Genomic DNA, 25,690 nt, shown 5'->3' with positions numbered 1-25,690 from the left:
CAAAGTGCTGCTGAAAGGAGGTTGAGGAAGTGGAAGATGGAAAGAAGTCTAAAACGGATGAGATTTACCAGAAGTTAAAACCAATGGGTCTATGGGAGGGCAGCAGTAGACAAGGCACTGTTTTGGTACTTCAGCATTCAGGTTTAATGTTGACTTAAAACATTAATCTTACCAAAATCAAGCCTGTGAAATATGTCTTCTGTCTCTCTCATCTATATGAAAACATGTAGGAAGCATAGCCACTCCTACAACATCCCTTATTTGCAAGACTTTAGATGTGGAATTTATTTCATAAATGCATTTATTTTAAAACTTGTCCACATAAAAATAAAGGGGGAAAAAAAGTATACAGTTAAAGAAAATCTAAATACATATGTGCCATGATCCAAAAGGTCCTATATTAGATTCCCCATGAGTGAAGGAGAGAAACTTACTTCCAAATCTGAGTTTTGAAAATATCCAACTGGCTCTCTTTATGGATATGGAGGCTCAACTTCCCTCCATCTCCAAGGCCTGCAGACTTTTAGGTCTGTGAATACAGTGCAAAGTTTTGGGGCACACAGACTGAAAGCTGGCAACAGAAGGAAAATATAACATGGTTGTTATCAGCCAAAAAGCCTTTTCTAACTCATATTTGTATCATCTGTGTCCATCCCCAAGGACATGCCTGCATGTAAAATGAAAGTTAATTTTCTATTTCTGTTTTCTTAAGAACACCACAAGATGACAGTTGTACCCCACCTGCCCTGAAAAAGGAATAAAGAGCACAGTTAACTATTCAGCCAGGTGCACTCCTTTCAAAATGCCTGTGGCAACTGGGCTAAGCAAACTAGAGGAAATATTTATCAAAAGAGCCACCACTTTATCATCCTTTTAAAGAGCAACAAGGAAGTGCTAGCAGCACCTAATTGCCTTGACTTCAGATTTCTTCTACTCCCTCACCAGTAATAACCAGGGGTACAATGTTCTGTCCTGCTGTTGTTATCTGAATAGTGTGGATGCTGGAGCCTTTGAAGGAGGACTAGAGGGAGTCCTGTCTTTCTCTGATTCTTATTTCTACATTCTCTTGCATTGATGCTGCCCTTCACACAGTGGTAGCAAGTCCATTTAAAAGACAATTTTTTTGTCCTGTAAACTTTCAGCTGAATTAATCTTTATCTGTGTTGCAGTACAGGTGTGTGAAATGCTAATGCCAAAAGGAAAGAAGGAAGAAGAGGTTGAAGATGTATGATATGCTTCTTTTTGGAAGCAGCACCAGTTTAAGCTATCTTAAAGAAATTGTGCAACAACTTGCTGTTACCTAACTACTAGGAGTGGTTCCAGAACTTGCCATCAGTTTTGAGTATTTAGTGCATAACTGCAGAAAGCCACTCTGCTGGAGGGCAAAGCTATCAGGAACATTCAGGAGCTAGCTACTCAGACTACAAATGCTACAAATTCATAAGGTACTAGTTTGGCAAGTCAACTACTGCATTAGGTTAGTGATATCATTATGTAAATTATTTACCTGCAGGCTCTCAGCATCAGAGATTTACCCAAAATCTCAGTTGTTCCTATAACGAAACATCACCATGACCGTGTTGGTCAAGAGGAGATATGGATACTGTGCACACATTTTCATGTCTCAGAGGTGATCCCATGAAACAACTGCCTCCTTAGTTACATTACATTCCATATTTTGAGGAGATGTGAGCTTTTATATCAAAACTCATCCAATAAAAGAGTTAGGAGTTGTCTGTTTTTTCTTCCCCAGAGGTTTAAGGGGCTCTTAAAGAATGTGGAATATTTGTCCCCAAATAATTTTATGTATGCAGAGTCTTAAGTTAATACATAATCTGGCATACAATTCAAGAGTTACTTCCTGTAGTAGCTAGTTTGTGGTAATGACATATCATTTCTGTAGATTGTGTAAACTGCTGGCTCTGTTTTCATACTTCAATAAAATCAGAGCTTGTACTTCTCCTTTCATTACAATTAGGCAGAAGTTCAAACAACAAAACTTTATTGTTCATGTCTGTAAGTTAAATAACAACTGCAAAGTATAAAATGTTCTTAAACCAATATAACAACATGCAAAACACTGCTAAGTTCTACTGAAATTAGTGTACCTTCAGAAGAGACTGATGTGCAAAGGCATCTGCTTGCAATTCTCCCATCTCCTCTCCACACACCTTTATTTCTTGTCTAAGTGGTACTTCATGGAGCATATGAGAAAGAGCTTAGTATGGCTGAACTGTGGGATCAAACACTATAAATGCATATGCATTCAAACTGTGTCTTGTATCTTATATTCAGACCAAAAAAAAAAGTATTTTCATGTTAACAATCTATTTCTCTCTTCTAACTTCACAAAAATGCTGAAAAGTCATTTTTTAGAGATCAATATATATATTAAGTACTTTAAAGTTGTAAACCCTTACTAAAAGTTAATTGGCAATACTGCTGCAGAATATTAACTCAACTGGTGAGTTTCTTTGCAAGTATCTTTACTTACCATTTTTGAGCAGTGAATTGGCAGCAGTTTTGTCCAATTAATTTTGACATGAGTGAAGGATGATAAAGTGAACTGTTTATCAGTACTTAAATCCTGACTATTTTAAACATCCATGAAACATTACGCAGAATACTAGTACCACAGTTTTAAGAGATGATCCAACATTTTCTGAGAAATGACACTCAACTCCTCAACTCAAGCTCCAACGGACATACATGTATATACAAACCCTTTTTAGGTAGTTGAGTTCAGGTCCTGGAAGTAATGCTGGGAGCTGTGACTTGAAAAGCTCCTGTTCTCTGGCTGATAGGTGAAGGTACCAGCACAAAGAGCAGTGCACAGATGAGGCTGGTACAGTGCTGCATTTGATAGTTTGCACTCCAAATGTGCCACCCCAGATAGCTGACCTGCAATGGCCTCTCCTCCTGCCACACCCAGGCTCCTGCACATGCCTGTTTACTACTTCCTTTCCAAGTGTTAAACTTCCCATAACTTTATTTGCATTTACAGAGCTGTGGGTTTAAATATTTACAGCTACTCCATATTTAAGATCAGCAAGCTTTAGTAAGGCAATAACAACCCAATTTGGTGACCAGTGGCTTTGCTTTAGCTAATTTTAAGATTTGTTCCTAACATCCAGTGCGCAGTTAACTGGTGTGGCAATGGACAAAATTCCATCTGACAGGACACCCACTTTCAAAACACCTAGAGAGCTGTGGTGTTTCAATGTGCATGACAGCTTTTTAAAAGGCTGGTGACTGCACAGCATATATTTTGTAGTGGAGTATTGTCATGTACTATGGCAGGGGGAGATGTGTTGAGCTACCTAAAATGCCATATAAAATCCTGCCTGCCAATTTTTCCTTCAAAAATTTGCAAACATCACATCCCCTCACTTTCCATGAAAAGATGTTGAAGACTATTGAAGCTGCTTCAATGATTTGTTTGAGAAGTGCCTGTTTCTCTCCAGCTAGCACTGAACCAGTTGCAGGCATATAAAAGTCAGCTTCAATGACGTCTATACTTAGGAACCACAACTGGCCATCGAAACCACCAAGGACAAAGAAAAAGGAAGTCTTTCTTTCTGCATCTTCCCTGGAACCAGAAGAGCACCAAAAAGCAGACCTTTGGTGACTCTTCATTACAACAGATGTTCAGTATATCATCCAGATACCCAGTGGAATATTTAATGAAAAGTTTTTTTACAGAACAGTATTATTGAATTCCAGCCATAAACCTCTTTATTCTACAGTAATTGTGCTTACGAAGATCATATACTGGAATTGGAAACTCTTCTCTCTCCCGAACTATAGGGTTTTTTGCTATATTTTTTTTTTGTTTGGAATTTTTTTTGTGTTTTCCACTCCCCTCAAGAAAGAGGCAGGTGACCGTGGAGCAGCCCTTGGTGTTCTAATCACAAGACATGTCGCAAACATTTTGTGACAATGAGATGTGGAGGGGGTAGGGAGAAATGAAGAAAACCGCTGTATGAAGTTCTATCATTCTCAGACCTAACTGAAGCCAGTAGTACCAAAGTGAGAACAAAAAACCCCTTAACATTATAAACACTTGCCATTCATCAGTCAGTCCTTTCCTAAAACTTAAACAAATAAAAATTAAAAAGGCAGACAGTACTTACAAGGCTAAGCCTTTGTTAGCAGTGAAGCCACCAGAAGGTCTTGAGCAGAGATTAGCAAACTAAGTAATCTTTTGGGAATTCTCCCATGCCATTCAGCTAGTTAACAAAACTGTTCCATTCTTTGATTGTGGTCCTGTAACAAGTTAGGACTGGATGTGGTGATCACAGATCTGCATAGCAAAGGGATACAGTCTGGATACTGCTGAAGACTCAGTTTGTGTGCCTAACATAACCGCTTTAGCTACCCAGAGAACTAAACCCCTGTGAAGAAGCCAGAAGCGAGAATCACCGCTGTAAGGAATACTTTTTACTACGTAGATTAGAAGTACAGGACTTGCTACCTTCCTCTCATACAATGTCTCTGCACTGGACACCGTTATTCTGAGTAATAAGCATTATATTGGAATGAGCAAAGCATATTAAAGGATAGCTCATTTCTGTATTTGAGCCCAGCATACAGGTATTTTGCAATCACATTGCATATAATGACTATAAATGCAAATAGAGCCAAACAGCTACTAGGATATGTTTTCAGTGTTGAAATTCAATAGAGCTTCAGGTTCTAAGACACACTGTAAGAAGAAACAATTGAAGATATGCTGCTTTTTCGACCTTAAAACTGACGGAGTTTAAGTTTTCCAGTCCACGTGTCTATCTCAAGCTGATGTTTTCAAAAGAACTTTTTAACAAAAATCCAGGTGTGAAACTGAGGAAGGAAAACACCTCCCATTTTTACTGAAGTACAGAAAAAAGACTCTTAATGTACTTGAACTGGCCTTTACTTTGAAGGGAGAATTTGAAATTTAGTGGGAGAGTAGCCTTTGAATCAGAAATATGCCTTTTGGGGAGTTTTCCTATTGAACAATGTGATAATGCTATAAGCTTTCGAATCTCAAGCTGCACAGCAAAAAAAATAATGATAAATATATTGAGAGCTAGAAGCTGGGTTTTCTGAAAAATCTGTGGCATCAGCAATGCTGCAGGCTGGTCCTTGCAGAGTTCCTCCTACCTGAGGCAGCAGCAGGGACATTCAGGCTGGGGCTCTGCTGTGTTCCGTGCTCCCTCTTCTGGCACCCAGGCCCCGCCAAGAGCCAGCAGCAGCCTCGAGGGGAGGGAGGGATAGGGGATGTTGGGAGGCTACCACAAATGCATCCTGTTGGGTATACACCACTTCTATTTCTGTCTTTATCAGGGATTTACAGAGTAGCGAGTTTCTTGTATCAAGCTAGTGGCCTCTAACGAAGTGCTTCTCATTTTCTGAGTTCCAAATTCAAGCCGCTGGAAAATAAATGCAGAAATATCAACGAGACTCTACCATATGCATACAGCCTTCTCAGCACTGCAACTGTTCTGAGGAGCAGAGCATCCCAATAACGTTACACCAGGAAAGCCCTAATAATGCAGACAGGACCACAGCATGTACCCACAAGTTCAAGAAAGAGCCTATAGCTGAATTTCACCCAGCTCTAAAATTATGGCTAGCACTCCTACTGCTGAACGACCTCTACCCTCAAATAACCTGTACATTATATTCACTGAAACTGTGCTTTGATTAAATGAAAACCAACCCAATTTAGCAGACATTCTTTCATTGAATCCCTCTATGCCTTAGCTTTCTCTGCAATATATGATGATAATGCTACTAGCTCAGAATTTTGGGAACTCATTAGTATGGGCATTCAGATACTCTCCTAATGATTACTCTAGAAAAGCCTGCAGGAAAAGCAAAAGAAAAAATCTGTATACAGATAAATACTTAACATTATGCAGATACAGAGAAATAACTTTTCTATTTTTTTAATTCAGTGAGCAGTTTCCAACTCGAACTGAAGGATCATGCATTAAAAAAGTGATCATATAATGAAGGATTATCATAACACACATGTCATAGATAGAAAACTTAAGCAATGAGCAGTGAATTCTTCAAGCTTAATTTTTATATATGTTAAAGTTTGCATGTAATTATACATAATTTTATGTTCAGATGCAAACAGAAACTATTAGACTTTTATTTAAAGTCAAGAACTCTCTGGCAGATAAAAAAATTAGTAAATTGAATGTCTATGTATTTTCTTATATAAATAAATAGATTAATCCTGAGATGAACTTGGCTGCAGCTAGTGACCCAAATATTAAAAAAAAAAAAAAATTAAAAACATCTTTGAAAGCTTAATTAGCATATTTTGGCAAAAGGAGATTATTCCTTAGAACAAAAATTAAATGACATGGGGAAATTCACACTATCAAATACATACCATAATTACTGTATATTACTGCAAACATGACACAAACACCTGGATTAAGGATACACAACTCCATTTTCATAACTTCAAAGCAAAATTAATTCCAATGGAACATCATGGAGGCTCTGGAATAGCTTGGCAACGTCTCAAAGGAAAAACTGTGACATTATTTAATTTTCCTAAAGCAAAGTGAAGAATGAGCCTGGACTTATTAAAACAGAGGTAACAGATGAAACACAATATTCTCAGGGTTTCATTCACAGATAGGCTTACTTCACTTTTATTGTCTTATAAATCTAGCCAAACTTGTAGCATTAAAGAAAAAAATTATCTATTTTGACTTTGTAAAGTATCACTAGAGTAACTTCCTGAAGGATTAAACAAGACAGGAAGCAGTTTCATTCCGAGACACCACTCTATAAATTCAGGCCACTCCTGTTTATGCTGGGGAACTTACTACAAGCAGTCTGCGGTGCAGCATGTGACTCAGGCCACTGGGAAGTTCGTGTTCAACAAACTGGAATAAAATACTTAGAACAATAAAGAAGGTCTAATTTCTTGATTTGTAATGAAGTGTGAATAGTACTTAATATTCCTGAATCAGCAAAAGATAGAAACATTAGGGTAAATCTACCTAAGGAGATCTGTATCCAAAGTCACCTGTGACACTGTTGAAAGCACATAGAAGAAGGGGTTGTCCCACTCAAAATTATCAGATTTTCCTCACTCCCTTGCTCAAGTCCCCATTTTCTTTCATCTTTTTTGTTCTTCAGCAGGACTGTGAGAATTTTTCCAGCTTCTTGACTGTTTTCCATTACATGTGAGGGAGTCTCATGGAGGCAAGAAACCTTTCCCCAGCATGCCATTTCCCCACTCTGCACACTAGGCTAAGCAGAGACTGGCTTGCGTAACATGTTTGAACATGGCTACCCCAAATATCCAGACTGCACTTTTGCCTCTCAGTAAAGAGTTAGGGGACTATGCTCACTCTTTGAACACTATTAAGTGCATCTCAGCTCAGAACCAGACACTGACCCTGCTCTATTCATCAACTGCTCTTAAACATAGCAACCCTGAGAGCCTCAGAAGCCCCAAAACCAAGAATTGATAGAAGACATAGGAGCATATATGCACTCCATTTCTGTATTTTCCTAAGCAATTTTCATTGCTTACAAAGAGAGTTTGCAACAAGATTCTGGGTAAGACATCTTACACTAAGGTTTAAAATTCAGAAGTAATAGCAGCTCAGCCTAATAAACATTTTTTATAATATCTGGAGATTAACAGTCATAGATTCCCCTCAGAGCTTTAAATGCTATCATGTTTCTGCAAGCAACAGGAACTGATACTCAACTACTTTTGATAATAGTAAACAACTTCAAAAACTGTTTCTCATTAGCTTTTTTTTTTCAGTTATATTAGACACAACTGTAGTTAAAAATTTAAGTCCTATGTTTTAAGTGTGATTTTCAAATTAGATAACACATCAGCATTTGACCAATGCACTAGGTTTGAGGGGATTTGTTTTCCAGTTACTCTGAAAATAAAAATACTTCCTTTTAACTGGGCAACACAACAGCATTCAATGCAATGCACCTATCTATCAGCAGTCTATAAAGCCAAATCCAGATTAAGCATATCACTAACAGATACATTGAAAATCATAATTAAACAACAACAAATTTCTTCCCTTTAAAGTACATCTGTGGGTATTCATGTGTCGTCACTGCTTTAAGTTCTTATCTGCTTGGGCCATTTTAATAGATTACTTCGTTTATATGTTATTTGGTCAGTATTTATTTACTATTTAAGTTTTCAGAAGTGTTTTTCTGGCACATATTATACTGAAATGCATAAATTGTCACGTGTATTGTCTGTCCACACATTCACAGTTGCACAAACTACTTCCCTTTTCATTTATGCCTATATTAAAGTTAGGTAAGGCAACGGCTTACTCAGAGAAATTTCAACATAATTTTAGCTACTGTAGACTGTCATTTGAATTGGTAAAAATATAAAGATGAGACAGTGCTACATGATGAGGAAATATTGCTGGCAAATCTGCAATACTGAGAACTTTCATACTAGTAGGATTTCACCACTTTGACTTCTAACAAACATCATGAAGTTACTAGGTTTGGTTTTGCTTTAAGTTAACTGGACCTTCCCCATCCAAGTATGACACCGTAATTCTTAATCTACAAAAACCCTTTCAGTCTGAGCCAAATTTAATCTGATCGTTTCTGTATTTCTGAGCATGGTTCCTTTTTAACATTCAGAAGAACTCTCTCAGTTTTGCATCTCAATCAAACTTTCACACATTCAACCAGAAACATGAATCACACTAGTGCTATTTCAGGGAACAGTGTACAGCTATAGTGGCAGGGGGAAGTGTGCCATCCACCAGATGACACTGAGGTCGTCATGAAGTAATGTATGACATTAAAGGTAAAGGTAATTTACTAAAACCAAACTTTTTTTTTTTAAAGGAAAAATTTGCACCCATTTGCGGTAAGGACATTCATGACTTCTGTGCTATAGACCAATGCCTGCTAGAACATCAAAACATTTTTTGCCACTGAGGCCCTAATCTGCATTACAGTTATGATAACTTAAAGCAGCAAATTTTTTTTGCCTGCAAGAAAACTGTATGAATTTAATAATCTTTGTAAACTTACTGCTGAAGTATTGCCAACCCACAGCGTTCAGAATACCTAAGTCAGGACCTACAAGAGAATTAGGATTTCAAAAGTATGGCAGTTTTGAAATCAAGTGGGAATGCATGTACATATTTATTTTTACTTCTCCTTCAGTTGCATTTAGGGTTTTCTTGCTTTGTGTTTCATACTTCATTACACAACTGAAAAACCATCAACTTTGAAGTGCTTATAACTTAAGAGTTTATGACCATAAAATTCACTGATTCCAAGAGGTGAACCTTTGTGAAGAACAGCAAGTACTAAAAAATTACAATAATTACAGATAACATTTTTTAAAGTGCTTAATCAATTTACTTGGGTATTTTCAGTAGCGTTTACGTAGCCAAATTTTCCTTCTGTTTTATTTCCTGAGTACTAATACCATAAAGTTGAAATGAAGAAGGTACACATCATCTTGGAAGATTTAGGAGGGTAAGTGTCATAAATTATTTAAATAAACACCTTAAGAAGGTGGGTCTTTTCAATGCAAAACTGTTTTTAATTTTTTTTTTAAAGATTATCTAACCCAAGACTCCTGGGGTAGTCAAGTTCCAGTAACTGTACTAAACATTGTGTACAAGTGTGCAGAAGTAGCCTGTAATGCTGTACCTCCATCCTCCCACCTTTGCTATGCTATTTAGCATTTAATTTCATGCATAAGACCTTTCACTTATGATTTAATGGTGTACCATTGAAGACTAGTCACTTACAGTCTACATTAAGTAGCAGAATCTTTAAAAGAAACTAGCACACTAACACATAATAAAGAATTTTAAAATATTATTCAGTAAGAAGGGGTAGGGCTTGCTGAGTAAACGCCCCTTCTTGAACTGTACATTTGTCACAGCAAGTAAACAGTGAAGTCTTTAGCTCAGCATCTGCAGCTACTCCAACACTTTAACATTTTTTATTAAATATGGTTGAGCTACATGTTACTAAAATTTGCCAAATTCACCTTTCTGGCCCTCTCCTCTACCAGAAGTTCATCCTGTAATTCTTGTGCTTATTTTTACATTGCACCTCTATTACATGCTGTCTGCAGTCTTAAGAGGGAATTTACTGGATTCTCTACTCCATCTAATAGGTTGCATTTTCAAAAAACACATACATAGCACATGCACATACAAATAAAATTAACTTCCGTTTCTACGGATTTATAGTTTACTGTTTAATGAAAGTAGCACACAGCTAGTGATACTAGTTACACTAATCAGAATGTAATGTTGCTACAATTCAAGAGCAGCACAAGCAAAAATGGAAATGAGCGAGAATATTTCACCCACCAGAAAGCAAATGCAGAATTAGTGGAACACTGACAAGAGCAACTGTGGCCTGCTCTCTGTAAAGCAGCAATACTGCAGATAGGTAATAAGCACAAAATTTAGTATTAAACATTCAAGAAAAAAATTTGAAACTGCAACACAGGATACAGCTGCTAGAACAGAACATTCACTTAACATAGCTATACTTAAAAAACCCCAACCAATAGAGAGGCAAAAAAACCCATGCAACCAGTATTGAATAGTGACAATTCAGTTATTGGACCTGTCCTGTCTGTCTGCAAGAATTCCGTTAACACATTTATACACTGAAACTCATTGTATATGATAACACTTCGGAACAGTACAGGTTTTATTTTACAAATAAACTCATATTGCATTGATAAATACTATACAGAGATCAATAAAAGGACTTTTTTCTAAACAGCAAGATTTTTTCCTTTTCCCTACTTTTGATCTTTGACTCTTTAATACGCAACAAGATATTTCATAATTCCTTAATATCAAGGTAATTTTCGTACATTTAAAAATTCTAACTCCCATCAGAAATATGTCATTTCCTTTATTTAATACCATTAAAAAGCATGCATGTTTAAGACAAATAGATCGGGGGGAAAAAAAAAGTCTTAATGCACAAGCCCCTTCTCTAACTCGAAAACGGAGGAGCCCCTATCAACGTTAAACAAACAAAACCTATGGTGTCATACTAAAATCATCTTCACAACCTTATCGTAAGGGATCTCCACCTGTTTCAGCTATAAGCCGAATAACCAAGCTATAAGAACCAAGACATCGTTAATGTAAAACAGTAATTATTACCAAGCTGGCATCGCAAGATCAGAGTCCAAGAGACATTTTGTACCTTGGTGCTGGATAATGTTACTTGAAGCATCAGCCTAATAGCCGGTTTATTCATAAGGCACGCACTAAAATGAAACAAACAGTAATTAAGTGCTGAGAGTGACCTAGTTAGCTACACAAGGAGCTCGATCGTCCTGTCATTCATTACAGGTTCGCCGGAATCCGACAGGAACGGTCCCGTCCGCCCGGGCAGCGCGGGACGGAGCGGGGCGCAGCGACCCCCGCGCGGGCAGCCCCGGACTCCGGCCCGGTGCCGCCAGCCGCTCCCGCAGCCCCGAGGTCTCCGGGAGCTGCGCCCCGGCGAGAGCAGCGCCAAGGCCGCCTGCCTTGGCCTTCGCCTTCCCCTCCCCCGCGCCGCAGCTCCGGCAGCTCCGCGCTGCAGCCTCTGACTCGCTCGCTGCTCGCGTCCCCCTTCACCTCCCTCTCCTCCCTCCCCCAACGCGCGCGCTCGAGAATCTCCTCTCGGCGGCGGGAGGGCGGTGAAATCCTCCGCTCTCCTCCCTCCGCGCTCCGTAACGCGAACGAGCCGCCGCCTTCTGTTCCTCAGCCTCGGCCAAGTCGGCGTTTGTTGACAGGCTCTGCCGGGCACAAAATGGGGCTGCCGCTTCCATGGGCGCCGCCATTTTGTGAGGAGCCTCCGCGCTCCCTGCAGCAGCCGCAGCCTCAGTCGCGGCGGCCGCGGCAGCCCAAGCGCCCCGGAGCGGCGGCCGGGGTCTGTGTAATGGTTGAATAAAGTGACCCCGTCTAGGGAATCCCCGGCTGACAGTTACGTAAGGGACCGTGCGCAATTGCTGTGCATAGCATGGAAACCCACCTAGCCCTGCTACGCAACTTGCCTGTCCTCCCCTCTGCCTCCCGCTCCCCTCACAGAGCGCCCGGGCGAGCGGTGACTCACCTCTGCCGACCGCCCCTCGCGGACGGGAGACCCCCTACTTTTAAGGAATTTCTAAGGCATGATTAAAAACCACCGCCCTCCCGTGAAGGGAGGTTTGGCTGTGTGTCTAAAAGAGCGATTTAGCCCCCCAGTCGCTTGTTTTAAACCTCTCTGATTTGTATTATCCTGGCTTTGGCAGTCTTACGCATACTGTAGCTGAAATAGCAGAAGCTCAGTGTCAGAGACAGGAGCTGCAGACCAAGATCTGTAGGTCTAATTTTAGGGGAAGGGTGGGGGGGAGAAAGCTCTTAATGCTACAGTGAATTAGACACTATGCATTTCATAGTCTGAAATCCTCACACCACCTCTCTATCCACACAGAGAGGGCCACTTTCAGTACAGAGTATTAATTTGAAACTCGGGTATTTCTCTGTCCTTCCCCCCCAAACCATGAACCCAGGGCAAATCTTGCATTATTGTATCTGTCTCTGTATTTAAGCTGAAACAGCATGCAAGTCAAAAGGAAAAAATACTCTTTGAAAAATAAAATTTTGTTTTCTGAAGTTAGTCCATGGAATAGAAAGGAATTGCAGTTTTCCTTCTTTAAGTGTTCACTGGGGGCCATCGTGTGCCATTGATTCTAAAACACAGCTCCTTACTGACAGCTCCTTACTGACTTTAGTGAGTTCTGCTTAAAAAAATCCCCAAGCCTGTAGGCCTGATCTCGTTTTGGATTTCAATGTACTGGTTGTGAGGGGCAAATGTTCCTTCAGTCTCTTAAACTGCAGCAGGCACTCACCTGCAGCTGTTTGCATGCCAGGGAAGGAAAAATGCCCAGCTGGGCACCACTTGCTTTACCCGAGGAGCAAAGGTTTGATGGAAGGCACGCTTCACCCCATGGGCCCTTTCTTGCTCCTGTTTACCCCAAGTGGCACCAAGCTCTACTATGGTCAGCGTGCAGGTCTTGTCCTGGGTTTCCATGTGGAAAACACGTCAGGAGGTGAGTGTTTACAAACACTGCGCACACAACAGGCAGAGGGGAAGCGGCTTGCAGTGCCACTGGGGGCTGCTGCCCATCCAGAGTGAGGGCCAAGACCTTCCTCCTCCATTAATTTTGTGCTGCATGTTCCATTCGTCAATATACAGAAATATATGGGCGGTTTAGATTGCATACAGCAGTCTTGAGGCACTTAGTTACAGGCCATAGTATCTAAAGAGACAGAAGGAAAAAAAAAATACTCATGGAGTGACCCCGAGCTCAGGCTCCTACTGACAAACCTCTCTAGGGTACCTCCAGCTCGGGGGAGCGCTCGGCATTCTCCTTTGGGGAGTTTTAAACCCCTCATGCCTCGAAATGAGGGGTTCCTGCTGCCCCCCCCCCGCCCCCGCCGTGCCATCCGGGGCGACTTCCTGCCCTTGGAAACACCTCGGCCCGGGGGACTCGGAAAGTTTTCCGAAAGTCCACATCCCACCAGTGCCCCCTTCGGTTGTTGTTTTCTCTCCCCTTGAACTCAGGGCGTTGGGTTTAGTCCAATTAAAAAATTCGTCCCCGCTTTCCAAATCCACCTTTCCCGCCCCCCCGCCCCCCCCCACCCCCCCCCCCCCCCCCCGCCGGCAGCCAGCGGAGAGAGGCCGGTCGGCGCGAGCCTGGCACGGGAGGGCCCCGCACCGGCCCCGCGCCCCGGAACAGCCGGTAGTAGCCGTTTTTTTCCTCCCTCTTCTCCCTCTCCCTCGCCTCTTTCCGCCCGGCTTTGTGTGAAGTTTGCGGCACATTGCAGATGAGCCCTTAGCGGCGAGAGGAGCCTATTGTTCCCCGCCAGGAACTGCTTGCTGGGGCTGTGCTGGCTTTTGCCTTTGGAGCTGCCTCCTGCAGTACCTGAACCGGCCTCCGGGGCCCGCTGTGTCGCGCTCTCGTCCAGGCAGAAGCACGGCGGCCTCAGATCTTTTTGTCTGAGCGAGAAGAGAAGTGAATCCCGCTGCCGCCGCCACCGCCGCCGCCGCCGTAGCTGTACAGTGTGTGTGTGTAAGGGAGCGAGCGAGGGAGCGAGCGAGCGAGGGAGGGAGATCGCATGGAGCCGCGGCTGTAACACACACACACTGTCAATACCTCACTCCGGCTCCCCCCCCCGCCCCACCACAACAGTAACCCAATTCATTGTGTGATCCAGCAGCACCATGTTGAGTCTCATGTGCAGGCTGGATCGGCTGGGTTTGTGGTGCTGAGAGAGGCAGCAGCCGCGGGAGGAGGAATTACTGAGAGGTGCCCCTCTCCCTCCCTGCCTCTTCGCCCGTGTGTTGTGTGGAGACAGGACTCGCAATTACCACACTCTCGGGGCTCCCTTATTCCTTTTAAACTTTTTTTTAAACAAGCCCCTCTCCATGGCTGATCCCCGGCCGAGCACGGGCACCTGGGTCTCCTAAAGACAAGGAGGAGCCGGGGATTGTTGTTGTTGTTGTCGGCCGTTTTTTTTTTTTTTTAATTGGATTTTTTTTTCTACGAGAACCTTTTTTATTACAAAAATGGCAAATTCGACGGGTAAAAACCACGCAGACCAGCGGAGAAAGGGACTCGCTTTCCTGGACGAGCTGCGGCAGTTTCACCACAGCAGAGGGTGAGGAAAATGGGGAGATGGAACGGGAGGGGGGGAGGCTTTTAAACCGACCAGATCCAACTTCCAGCCCCTTCCCTGAAGGACACGGCAGCCCCAGCGAGGGGAGAAAAGGGGGCAGAGCTGACAAGTTGTGGTGTTTTGTGTGTATCTCCTTTGGCAGGTCTCCTTTTAAGAAGATCCCCGTGGTGGGTGGGAAGGAGCTGGATCTTCACGCTCTCTATACCAGAGTCACCACTTTAGGCGGATTTGGGAAGGTGAGTGGAAGTTTTAATTTGGGTTTCCCTCCCACTAACCTCTTCCCAAAAGTCTCCTCTGACCCCCGGGGGTGGCGGGGGGAGCCGGGGTGGCCGGGAACCGTCCTATTTAAAGCCGGTTAGAGAAGGTGGGGGGTGGAAGGAGGAAGCGAGCAGACAGGCAGGTTGGTGGCTCGGCCTTGTCGGCGAAGCGATGAAGGGGGACCCGGGGGTACGGCGCGCACCCCACTCCTGCCTCCTTCGCCTCCGCCGGACCCCCTCGCCCCTGCCCCCCTCCCGCGGGAAGGCGAGGGGGGAGCAGGGAGCTGCTGGGCGGCGAGAGGAGGCTTCTTTCGGCTGTGGTGGCAGCTCTGTGCGTGTCTCTCTTGCAGAGGGAGAGACAGAGGAGAGAGTCTGAGTGCAGTTTTAGTGCAACTCAAAATTAGCGGGCATGTTTAACATCGATAATCGGCACGGAGCATGGGCTAGGGAACGATCCTCGCAGCCGGGGGGGGCCGGGCGCTGCCCTCCGAGCCCTTCCCGGAGAAAAATAACAAAAGGGGCACCCAAGACGGTGTGTAATCAAATAGCCATCTTTAGGCTTCAAGGCTGGGGACAGAAATGTAGGCCTCAAAAGAAAGGCCTCTCTGTGTCTGTGGATCTGCGTTGGGGGGACCCCCCCGGGCCGGCGCCCCCGCGCCCCGCAGCCCAGGGGGCGCCCCCGCCAGCACTTCCCTGCATTATTTTAAACTTCTTTGGGTTTTTAACGGACCGCGTTAGGATTTAAAAGGGGGCGACAGAGGGACTCCGGATTGGTTATTGTCCAGGCAGTAAAAACAAAAACAAACAAACCCCAAAACAATACCACCCCTCCCGGCCGTTCCCCCCGAAAAAAAATAATGTGTATGTTAAAAAATAAATGCAGTAGAAGACCCCTGAGAAGCAGGATTATTCCCGAAAGGGGAATTCTACCGACTGTCAGTAAAATATATAGTCCTAAATCCCATATACATTCATGTTTGTTTCTTTTTATATATTTATCTATTTGCTTCATGGCAGCCTGTGTTTTTTTTGTGATGTTCGCTGTCAGCAGCATGTTTACGTGTACGTTGTGTATCTCGGCCTGTGTGTTGTTTTTGACAGGTATCAGAGAAGAATCAGTGGGGAGAAATTGTAGAGGAGTTTAACTTTCCCAGAAGTTGTTCTAACGCTGCCTTCGCTTTAAAACAGTATTACTTGCGGTGAGTGCTATCAAGCTGTTGCAGTAGTATTTTTGAGTGCGGGATTATATTTAGTTTTCAGTGTGTACAATAATAAAAATATCCCTACTCTTTTAAAATGCTGTAAAATGAAGCAGAAAAAACTTGTAATTCCTTTCCCGTCTGGGGCAGTGATCAGTTAAAGGTGATTCTGTTTTGTAGTTATTTTTGTCTTCTATCTGCAAGCCTTAAACTTTGAAGGGATCCCAAGTACACAAACAATGTATGTCAGAGGCCATTTTTTCTGATTGTTTTAAAATGACTGTACTAAAGGACTGTTACTAAGAGATCATGTTATTGTAGTTACAAAAACTTAGGTTAGTATTTCGAGCACTGAAATATGTTGATATATGTAAATTTGTTTACTGCTTAGTGGGGTCAGACGTTGAATAAAAATGCATCTGCAGGAAGGTAGACTGCTTTGCACAAATTATATTGTTATCAATTACTAGGAGCATACATTATTGTTTTCTATTTTAGAGTGCAAAGAGCTAAGTAATTTTTTTGTTACTTGTAGAACAGTAAATTTCTGCAGATTTTAAAAATAGGATTGCATTCCTTGGAAATTACATAGATTATTTTTTTGTGATACAGGTTATTTTTCATTTTGGCATGGAGTTCCTACTGAATATTTTAGATTACTGTGTGTGGTACTATTCAGTTACTAGATTATGGTTTTTTTAATTAATTTTTATTAAGTTTGGGTGATTATTCTTTGTGGGAAAGATTTTTAAATTAATATGTATGTAGTTGTTTTAAGTGCTATATATATGGATACTTATATTTCATTTAGAATAAAGTTATATGTATGTTGGTTAAAGAATGTAATTTCCTGTTTCTGAAATAAATGTGATATTTTTTCATCACAGTTAATGGTAATGTAGATGTGCAATATATACAAAATAAGTATGGGCTTTTGGATTTCTGTTTTGGTGAGCTGAGTACAAACAAGCTTTATCTGTCTCTAGTTTGGCCTTCTGAATTAGGAAATGCAGTAATTGTACAGGTGCACTTTCTATTGGTTGTCCTAGATTGACTTCCAGCTTGAAGCTGTAGAGTTCATAGCACAGTGGAGCAGTTACTGAGTTACAGTGATGTCTGGAAAACCTTAGTCAGATATTTGTAGTTACTGAAATTTGGGGGTTTTTTTTGGTGGTGGCATATGATTGCTTTAAGATCCAGGTTAAGAAAAGAAACTACCATTGTTAATAGCTTTAGCGAAGTTTATGATTGGTGGCAGGCCTAGAAATTAAGTGGAAAGCTTGCTTTAGGATATCCTTCCCTCTTGGTGTTTGTTTTTTTTTTTTTCCTTTCCTACATAGTATTGAGATAGTGTTGCTGAAGATTTGTCACATCATAGGAAGCAGTTTTTTCCTTCTTGAGTTTTTCTGTTGGACCATGTAATTTGTTATTTGACTAGATTTTACACATAATTTGCAAAATGATAGTGTTTTGGGTTTTACCCTTTTTTTCTATTTCCATATTTTGTAAGTGTTTGAATGGCCTAACTTTTTACAGTAGAAGATTGTATGTCATTTCTGTTTTCATGTGTATTTTGAAAGCCATTATATGCTGTGACAGTTAACACAATTAATGTTAATTTAGCCTTCTAATGACTATTAATTTTTAATAAGGTATTACTTTTTAAATTAAAATCAGACATACAAAATTTTATTTTTATTATTGGCATACTGGTATTGACATTATTTAAAATACAGTTGTTGAATACATATATAATTGGTTACATATAAATAATTTAAAGGGTTTTTGTTTATTATGAATTTAGGAAAAAAGTTGATAAATGGTTAAGATGAAGAATCTTTAAAAATTTCTTATCATAGTGTCTGTGATTAGGTCATTCTGAAATAAACGATCAAGGTTGCTGGTTTTGGGGTGGACTGGTTTTTAGCAGTCATTTTGGGTTTTGTTTGGTTTTGTTTCTTCTTAATTGCTGCTTTACTCACTGTTGCTTCTCACATAATCTAAGTTGGATGTGGTCACCTCCTTCCATGTGCAGTAATAAGATTGTATGTACACATGTTTCTCTGCTAGGTTAACATTTGTTTAGCTTTAACTTAGAAGGTGTAAGGGGGACAGTATTTGGTTCTAGGGAAAGAAAAAAATGCTCTAATGATAAATTTGTTAAAAGGGTCTAGCTTGTCGGTGTTGAAGAACATAATCTGAGGTTTCTTATAAGGCCAGATTTTCATGAACTGCTGAGCAATTACTCTTGGAAAAAAAAAAGTATGTCTTGTGAACCTCAAGTATGACTATAATCTTGGCCTCACTACTGTAATGACTTTCCAAGCAAAGCTAGACAAATTGAGGCCTATCAACTTCTATTTCAGTTTTCATCCAATCATGTGTCATGTGTACTGTAAAGTAGGGATCTGCATGGCAGATGGAGACCCTGTTGAATTCAGAGGGATTCAGTGGTGTGCACCTATATGAATATGTTTGCAGATTCAGATTTGGGATGGTTTGTGATAAAAGTTGCTTCTTTCTATGAAACATCTGGCATAGTGTGTTGACTGAGATAAGATCTCAAGCTACATGGACCACTTGCTTGTTTTGCTGTGTTGCCACTAATGATGCTGTTATTTTTGCTTAAAATTATTATGTAGACAAATTAGAAAGTTGATTTATTTGTGTGAGGTCAGTAGTCCTGTTGGCTTGATCAAACTGAATGTTTTGCAAAACAGTCATTGGGTTATGGTTTTTCTAAGCAGTTCTTGAGGTGTGTATTTTTGGTTAAGTAACTTTTTCATTTGACTGTTTTGGAACTTTGCTGTGTCTCTTTGGGAATGTATGTTAGGCTTCACTAAATAAGTGAATTGTTTAAACTTGTGATACAATTCTGATAGGTTTTATGATAGGTGATAGTTGACTACATGATAGCCTACCCTATCTGCCCCTTCTCCCTTGCATTGCCCTCCTTTTTCTCTCACTGGAAAAAGTAACTTATAATAGGAAAAGTCTGAACCATTCAAACTTAGTGCCTGTGTTGCTTTGAGCTGTCTGACAGGTGAAGTAATTTATGCACTGTGGTTCTTAGTGAGCAGTCAAAAGCCACAGTGCTGATAACTATTGATAGACTGTACTTGTTAATGTAGTTCTGTAAGATTTTACAGCAACAGAGAGTGTAATTCCCTTGGATGTAGTGCAAATTGGATGTTTCATCTCAATTGAGGTGAATTAGTAAAGCATTTTCTAAATGCTTCTCGAAAAATTATTTTATAATGTTAATGAAAATATTTTAGTATGAGGTAATACATGTAAACATCAGTAATGTGGACATACTTTTATGTTTTTGTTGGTAAACATACAGTAGGTAAAAAGCTAACATGGAATATAGCCTGTTTTTAATCTTATTGGTTGATTAGGTTACAGTCCTACAAAGAATTGGGCCAATGTGATCTCATGTGCTGGTATAAGGTTCTGTTGGTTTTCATGGGAGTGTAAGCGATACATTTATTTATGTTGTGGATCTTCATCTATTTTGGGGAAGTGAGAGACCTTGTAAACTTAAATGTGTGAATGAAGTATGCCTAACTGAACTGAAAATCAGTTTGCTTTTTAAAGTTATTTATCTATAGTAAGATAAATTATATGAAAGAACTAGCTGTAAGGTCAAATAAGTTTGCCTTAGTTCTGCCGAGAATTCCTGAAAGGTGGGCAGCACGTGCATATTGTAAGCTTTTGGCAAAGGCAGTAGTAATTAGCTAATAATAGTTTAAGGTGAATAAGAATATGCTGTTGTAAATATTGGAGAGTTAAGGGGAAGACAAATAGAGAGGAAAGAGGTCAGTTCATAGATGAGAAGTTGCATAAAGTTATTATTAAGACAAGCCATTATGTTGAATTTCCTGAAATTCCATATATAGTAGGATGAAAAACAGTGAGCAGTTAAAAATCAGAACCATATGAAGCAGTTATTGATGACAAATAGAGGGGGTTCTTGAAAGATCTGAAGATATTTATAAGTCATTTGATCTTCAAGATGCCTCTAAGAAATTGCACAATAGTACTGATTTCTTTAAAAAATCAAATGAAGGGGAAAAAACCCCATGATCTTAAGAACTAGATAAAAGGGATTCTGTTCTTAGTAATGTATTGGCAAAAATATCAGGGAAACAATAATACGAAGCCTGGAATTTTCTAACCGAGAATTACTTTAAGAGAGGTTTTTTGTTATTCTTGCTTAGTGTTTAAAATTAGGATCTGATACTGCAACAGCATCTGCACACAGTTCAGTGAGTATGGAGAAGTACAGGATTGGCTTGTTTGCCAGATCTGATTGCAGATTCAAGGCCCAGTAAATGAATAGAAAGTTGTAGCTATAGTAAAATATTACATATTTTTTAAAATTCAAATACATTTCAAAATCTCTTGTTAAGAAATTACGTATATATATGGATAGTCATCTTAATGAAATATTGAATGAAAGACCATAAACAAAAATAGAAGTATAAAGAATAGATTTGGTGAGTCACAGCAGTTTTAGGTGCTAAAAGAGTATCATCAGTGCTTACATACGCATGTAGTAATACAAGTTTAGCCATTTTAGGTATATTTAGTGTCTGCCTTGCTTAACTTCATGAGAGGTTGAATACTACGCTTGCAGCATTAGCAGGCAGTGATAGAAGAGTTAAACACAGGGCAGAAAAGAAAAGGTAATCTAAAGAAATTAGGCACATTGTTGGAAAGTACAAATGAAAAATGCAAAGCTAAAACAGTCGAGGGCCCGTAATCCAAAATAGGTATTCATTGTGAGGGAATAACCTGGAAAGCAGTATTGCTGAAAAAGGTATAGGAGTGATAACATGGGCGTGATAATTCTGTCAGTTGTGTGCACCCAACTCCCTTTCATATAAAAGGGATTTGTGCATACTTCGACAGGAAGGACAGGTCCCAATTTGCAATATGATATATAGACTTTGTAAAATTCAGAATGAGTTTAGGTTGCATCCACAGTGGCACTGAGCAAACATTAGACAAATGGGAGATGGATTTTTGTACAAGATTATGGGACTCTCTTTGGAGTACTGTTTTACTTCAGAGCCTTTGCAACAGGTGGGGTAACTTAAGAGAAACTTACAGAAGAGCAACAAAATGTTGAGAAGGCTGAAGGGACTAATTGATTTTAAAAAAAAAAAAAAAAAAAAGACCTGATAAGTAAATATGTTTTGCTTGGCTCACTTAATAGTGTGAGAAGGGAAAAGGATATCTTCCAAGCATTTTGAAGGGCCTAAATAGTTAAAAGGGAGGTATTTTAAATAAAAGAAGATGTTGTGTTAATGTGTAAGCTGAGATAAAACTGAAGGAGAAAATTCAGAGCAGACAGCAGCACAAAACCCCCCAAGATATACCTGAACACCTTCTGGTATGAATAGTATGCCAGGCAGAGTACGGGGGAACCCCCACACCAGGCACTAACCTGGCCAGAACACCAATACATGTGCAACAGGTAATGAGCCAGGAACGGCAGAGAAAGAGACCGCCTGACCGTACAGGTTTGGTCCATCCTTGAGTAATGCCATAAAGAAGGCTATCATCTTGCATAGCTATGGACTTGACTTAGTGGAATCTTTTGCACTTAATTTTGTCCCAAATCCTGCAGTCACTGGCAAGACAGGAAACAAATACATGGATGACATTTTTATGATTTCTTCTTAAAATTTTCTTTTCCCCCCTCAAGACAAAAATTGTAATGTGTGTTTCAATTGGATGTCTGAGGCCTTTCTTTTAAAGTCTGAAGTGAGTATTTTACGTAGTTGAAGGGGGAATTTTGTTTGTGTTGTACTGAATCATACAGGTAACATACAATCAAGACTAGTGACTGTTCATGCCATAAAGCTTTATTTAGGAAAATTAAATATGTTGGTTGTTAAAATCTTAGAATGTCTCTCAAGAGATGTAACTTAATTGGATGGATGTTGTCTTGTCAAGGTTGCTGGGAATCTTCTCAGAGGAAAACAGAAGTTTTATAATACAACATTTGCATTAGGACTCATCTGAGGAGAGCAAGCAGCAGGTGAAAGGGGACATAGCTACCTTAAAATTGCTCTTTGTTAAAGTTATGCTGTGATACCAGTTTACTGTTAAGATGAGTTTGGCCTCTATCAGAGTTTCTCAGCTTTTCCTTCAGAGGCTGAACTCCATTTTATTGCTGGAAAATATAGTGAAAATTAGTGCGATGAACATTAATATATTTTCCTGATAATTTTCTGCAAACTTTTTGTAGAAATTACCTAAGTTGCTGCTGTTACACTGAAATATATTGGTTTATTTGGGGAGGGGCGGATGTTGTTCTTCAGTTTTAATACAGAATTCTGACTGTTTAACTTGAAAGCTTATCTGAGCAGATGTCAGAACTAATAATCTGCAAAGAGCAAGTTTCTGGCAACACTGTAATAACTGTGGTGACTTTTAGGACCTACTTAATCTTCTAAGAATTGGTGGAAACTTTTATTTAAGACCATTTTCTATTCTTTAACTGAAACAGTATTTAAATGAATTTATGCCTTAAAATTATTAATATTTGTTGTAATGTCTTAGGTTTGAATGAATGCTAAGCATATTACAACAACATCAAGAATGCATATGGAATGCAGGCGTATTCTTTCCTTGTGAAACGGAATAAGCCTGGGCTAAGAAAAGTTGTTTGGCTTGGTTTTGGTTGGTTTTTCGTTTGTTTAATTTTATTCTGGAGCTAGTAGGCTTTAATTACCTTGCTTATTTGCAGTTAAACCTCAATAGATAAGACTTTCATACTCTTTTTTTTTTTTCCCTTTCTTTTTAACCCTTTCCCCACTTTTCCCAATAGTGAAATAGAGAAATATAATTTGTTCATTTTTACAGATGAGGTACTAGAGGTACACAGAGGTTCAGACTTCTACTGTGAGAGTGCATGTCAAATAAAGAATGAAACCCAAATACAGTAAAGAAGATTATTTTTAAAATAACGCTAGAATCCAGTTCTGACAGGAAAATTTCTTCATTTTGAGCCTTGGTTAAACTATCCATAAAAGGAGGCTACTATTACTGTCTTTTAAAATTCATCTTTAATCAGTAGCTGAGAAATCCTGTTTTATTTTTCAAACGGTGCTAATGTTATGTTCTGTGAACTGGAGAACTGAAAACTAAATATGTAAGATCATGAGAATGAGCTGTTTGTGTTTTGTTTTGCTGTGTTTTGTTTTAAAATGCTTTTTCAGAGTGTCGGAGTGGTGTTTTACAGCTTAAATGGGACTGCTTGGAGTAACTGTAGTATCAGTCCACATTATTACAGTTCACAGAGGGGATTGGGTATAGGCCGGAGATCCTATCACGTGATCTTGTTTCTGGTTACCAGTCTGATACATATTGATTCTGTGGCCTTAGTTAAATCATTTGTAATCTTTTTATTTATATTTATAAAGTGGCTATACTGATGTTTGTTTACCTGTCTCAAAGAGAAGTGTGAGACTGTGAGCTCTTTAATGCAGGTTTGTGTCTCTTCATGCTTCTATGTCATATCTTAAATATTTGAAAATAAATATAAATTAGGAAAGTAAAACTATTCGTAAGGTTGTTTGCCCTCTACTCTGTTGAGAAGCAGAAAATACAGCACAGATGAGAGGAAGAACAATCTTTATTCCTTAGGGAATAAATAAACTTGGGATACCTAAGCAGAGAAATATTGAAACGGTTGAAAGAAAGAAGCTTATCTTAAGGAAGGATAATAAAACAGCAAGATGGTACCCAGAATAGTGATCTTAGGCTTTGCCTGAAGTACTAGATTAGTGAGCTAGATATCACATCTCAAATACAGTCTCCTTGGAGCAACAAGTTCAAGTCTTAAGTAGACCTGAATTACATTTTAAGCAATAAGGTAGTGAAGCTGAGTACTCCACTTTTTGTTTTCCTTTCTTTAAACTGAATGTGCGTGCATTTATTTTAACTCCAGATAAATTGTAGCAAGGCAGCTATGCTCCAAGAGAGATCCCATATAATAGAGTTATAATAGAGTGTAGTTTTGTTGAATGATGCACTGGAGCATGTTTGTCTGTAAGACTGAACTGTCTTCATACTATTTTCTATTGGTGTGGGAGGAGCAACTGTTGATTATTAGTCTTTCAGAATAATTTATGGTGTTACTTGTCAATCCATACCTGCTTAAGAAACATAAAAATCTTGTAAAGTAAGGCAGTCATTCTGTTTCAGAGACCTTTTCTCTCAGAGTTTGGTGAACTTTTGACATGGTTGCTGGAGTTTAGACGAACCATACTTGTGTCTGGCTGCATGTGTTTCTCCATTGTTACAGGCTGTGACATCTGCTGGTTGGCCTCTGCCTCCCAGTCCAAAGGTTGCTATGCTTCCATGATAAACCAGAGATTCTCAGGTCTGTAAATCACCAAATCATATTACTAACTTCGAGTAGCTCTGTTCTAGTTCTTTGAAGTGCTGTAAATATCTGTATTACTGGAATGTAATGTATTGGGGGAACTTTCCGTTTGGGGTACATCCCAGGGGCTTAATTAAGCTAAATTAAACTAGTTTATTCTGGGGGTAAATCTAGCATGTTTTGAGTATATTACTAATTATTATGGCATAAGATAGATGTAGAACTATGTGTATGGGTTTGTTTGCTTTTTAAATCTATATATTAGAAGAAAACTTGTAGAAATACACTTAGGAACAGTTCTTCCCTTACCTAGTTTTTTTTGGTCAGGAGTGTGCACTTTCTAGTGACCTCCATGAAATGATGTAGAATCCAGGTACTGGCCTGGTAAACAGTGCCATGTTACAGAATTCACAGACATCCTCTGTAATTTTGGGGGGATAGTATAGCTTTGAAGTGTTGTAGATTACAGAGCTGTTTCTTGGATGGTTTTCACTTCCCAATACCGTCTATGAAACCCCAGAAAAATTAAAATTTCTAACAGTACATATTCATATAATGCTACAGTTATACAGTAAATACCTGAAAAAATCAGGAATTGCCTCATGTAAGTCTGAATGTGCAACTGTAACTGTGTTTCTAGAGAATATTCTTTACAGTAGAGCCTTGTGCTCTCCGTGAGAAATGGGAATAAATTCCATGGCAGTATCAATCTATTGTATCAATGTACACATAATTCTGACTCATTGTTCAATGGGGTAATTGATTAATCTCAATATTAGTTATTTCTAAAGAGGTTTTGAGTTTGCTTTCTGGGCGTCTGTTCTCCACTGTCTTGTCTTCCATGGTGTTACCCACGTGGGCTAATTGAGAAATCCTTTCTTTCGCTTGTGGACTGAGGGATATTCACTGTTGCGATACTGTTTATCCTGGCTGTGTAGCTCATGGGTCTTTCTGTCTCTCGTTCTCTGCTAATCATCATCTTCTCAATCTTTTGACTACAGGCCATAATTCATTTTCTGCTCCTTGTCCCCTTGATGTCTGTACCATTGACTGCACATGGGATATTTACTGTAATCAAATGGATTTCTAATTGTAAGAAAATTGAAGGAA

At 39.8% G+C, this 25,690-nt stretch overlaps 1 protein-coding gene across 1 annotated transcript in view; it reads left to right on the top strand.

The window, feature by feature from the left end:
- Window positions 1–14,257: 14,257 nt before the first annotated feature.
- Window positions 14,258–25,690, top strand: part of ARID2 (AT-rich interaction domain 2) — a 92,265-nt gene continuing 80,832 nt past the window's right edge. Inside the window, exons 1-3 of the mRNA XM_048300669.1 lie at window positions 14,258–14,702; window positions 14,863–14,956; window positions 16,079–16,176. Of these exons, the coding sequence (XP_048156626.1) occupies window positions 14,611–14,702; window positions 14,863–14,956; window positions 16,079–16,176 (284 nt within the window). The 5' untranslated portion in view covers window positions 14,258–14,610. The remainder of the gene's footprint in view (window positions 14,703–14,862; window positions 14,957–16,078; window positions 16,177–25,690) is intronic.

The sequence above is a fragment of the Corvus hawaiiensis genome, chromosome 4, assembly GCF_020740725.1.
Source record: "Corvus hawaiiensis isolate bCorHaw1 chromosome 4, bCorHaw1.pri.cur, whole genome shotgun sequence".
NCBI classification, from domain to species: Eukaryota; Metazoa; Chordata; class Aves; order Passeriformes; family Corvidae; genus Corvus; species Corvus hawaiiensis.
This window is presented reverse-complemented; position numbering and strand designations above follow the sequence as displayed.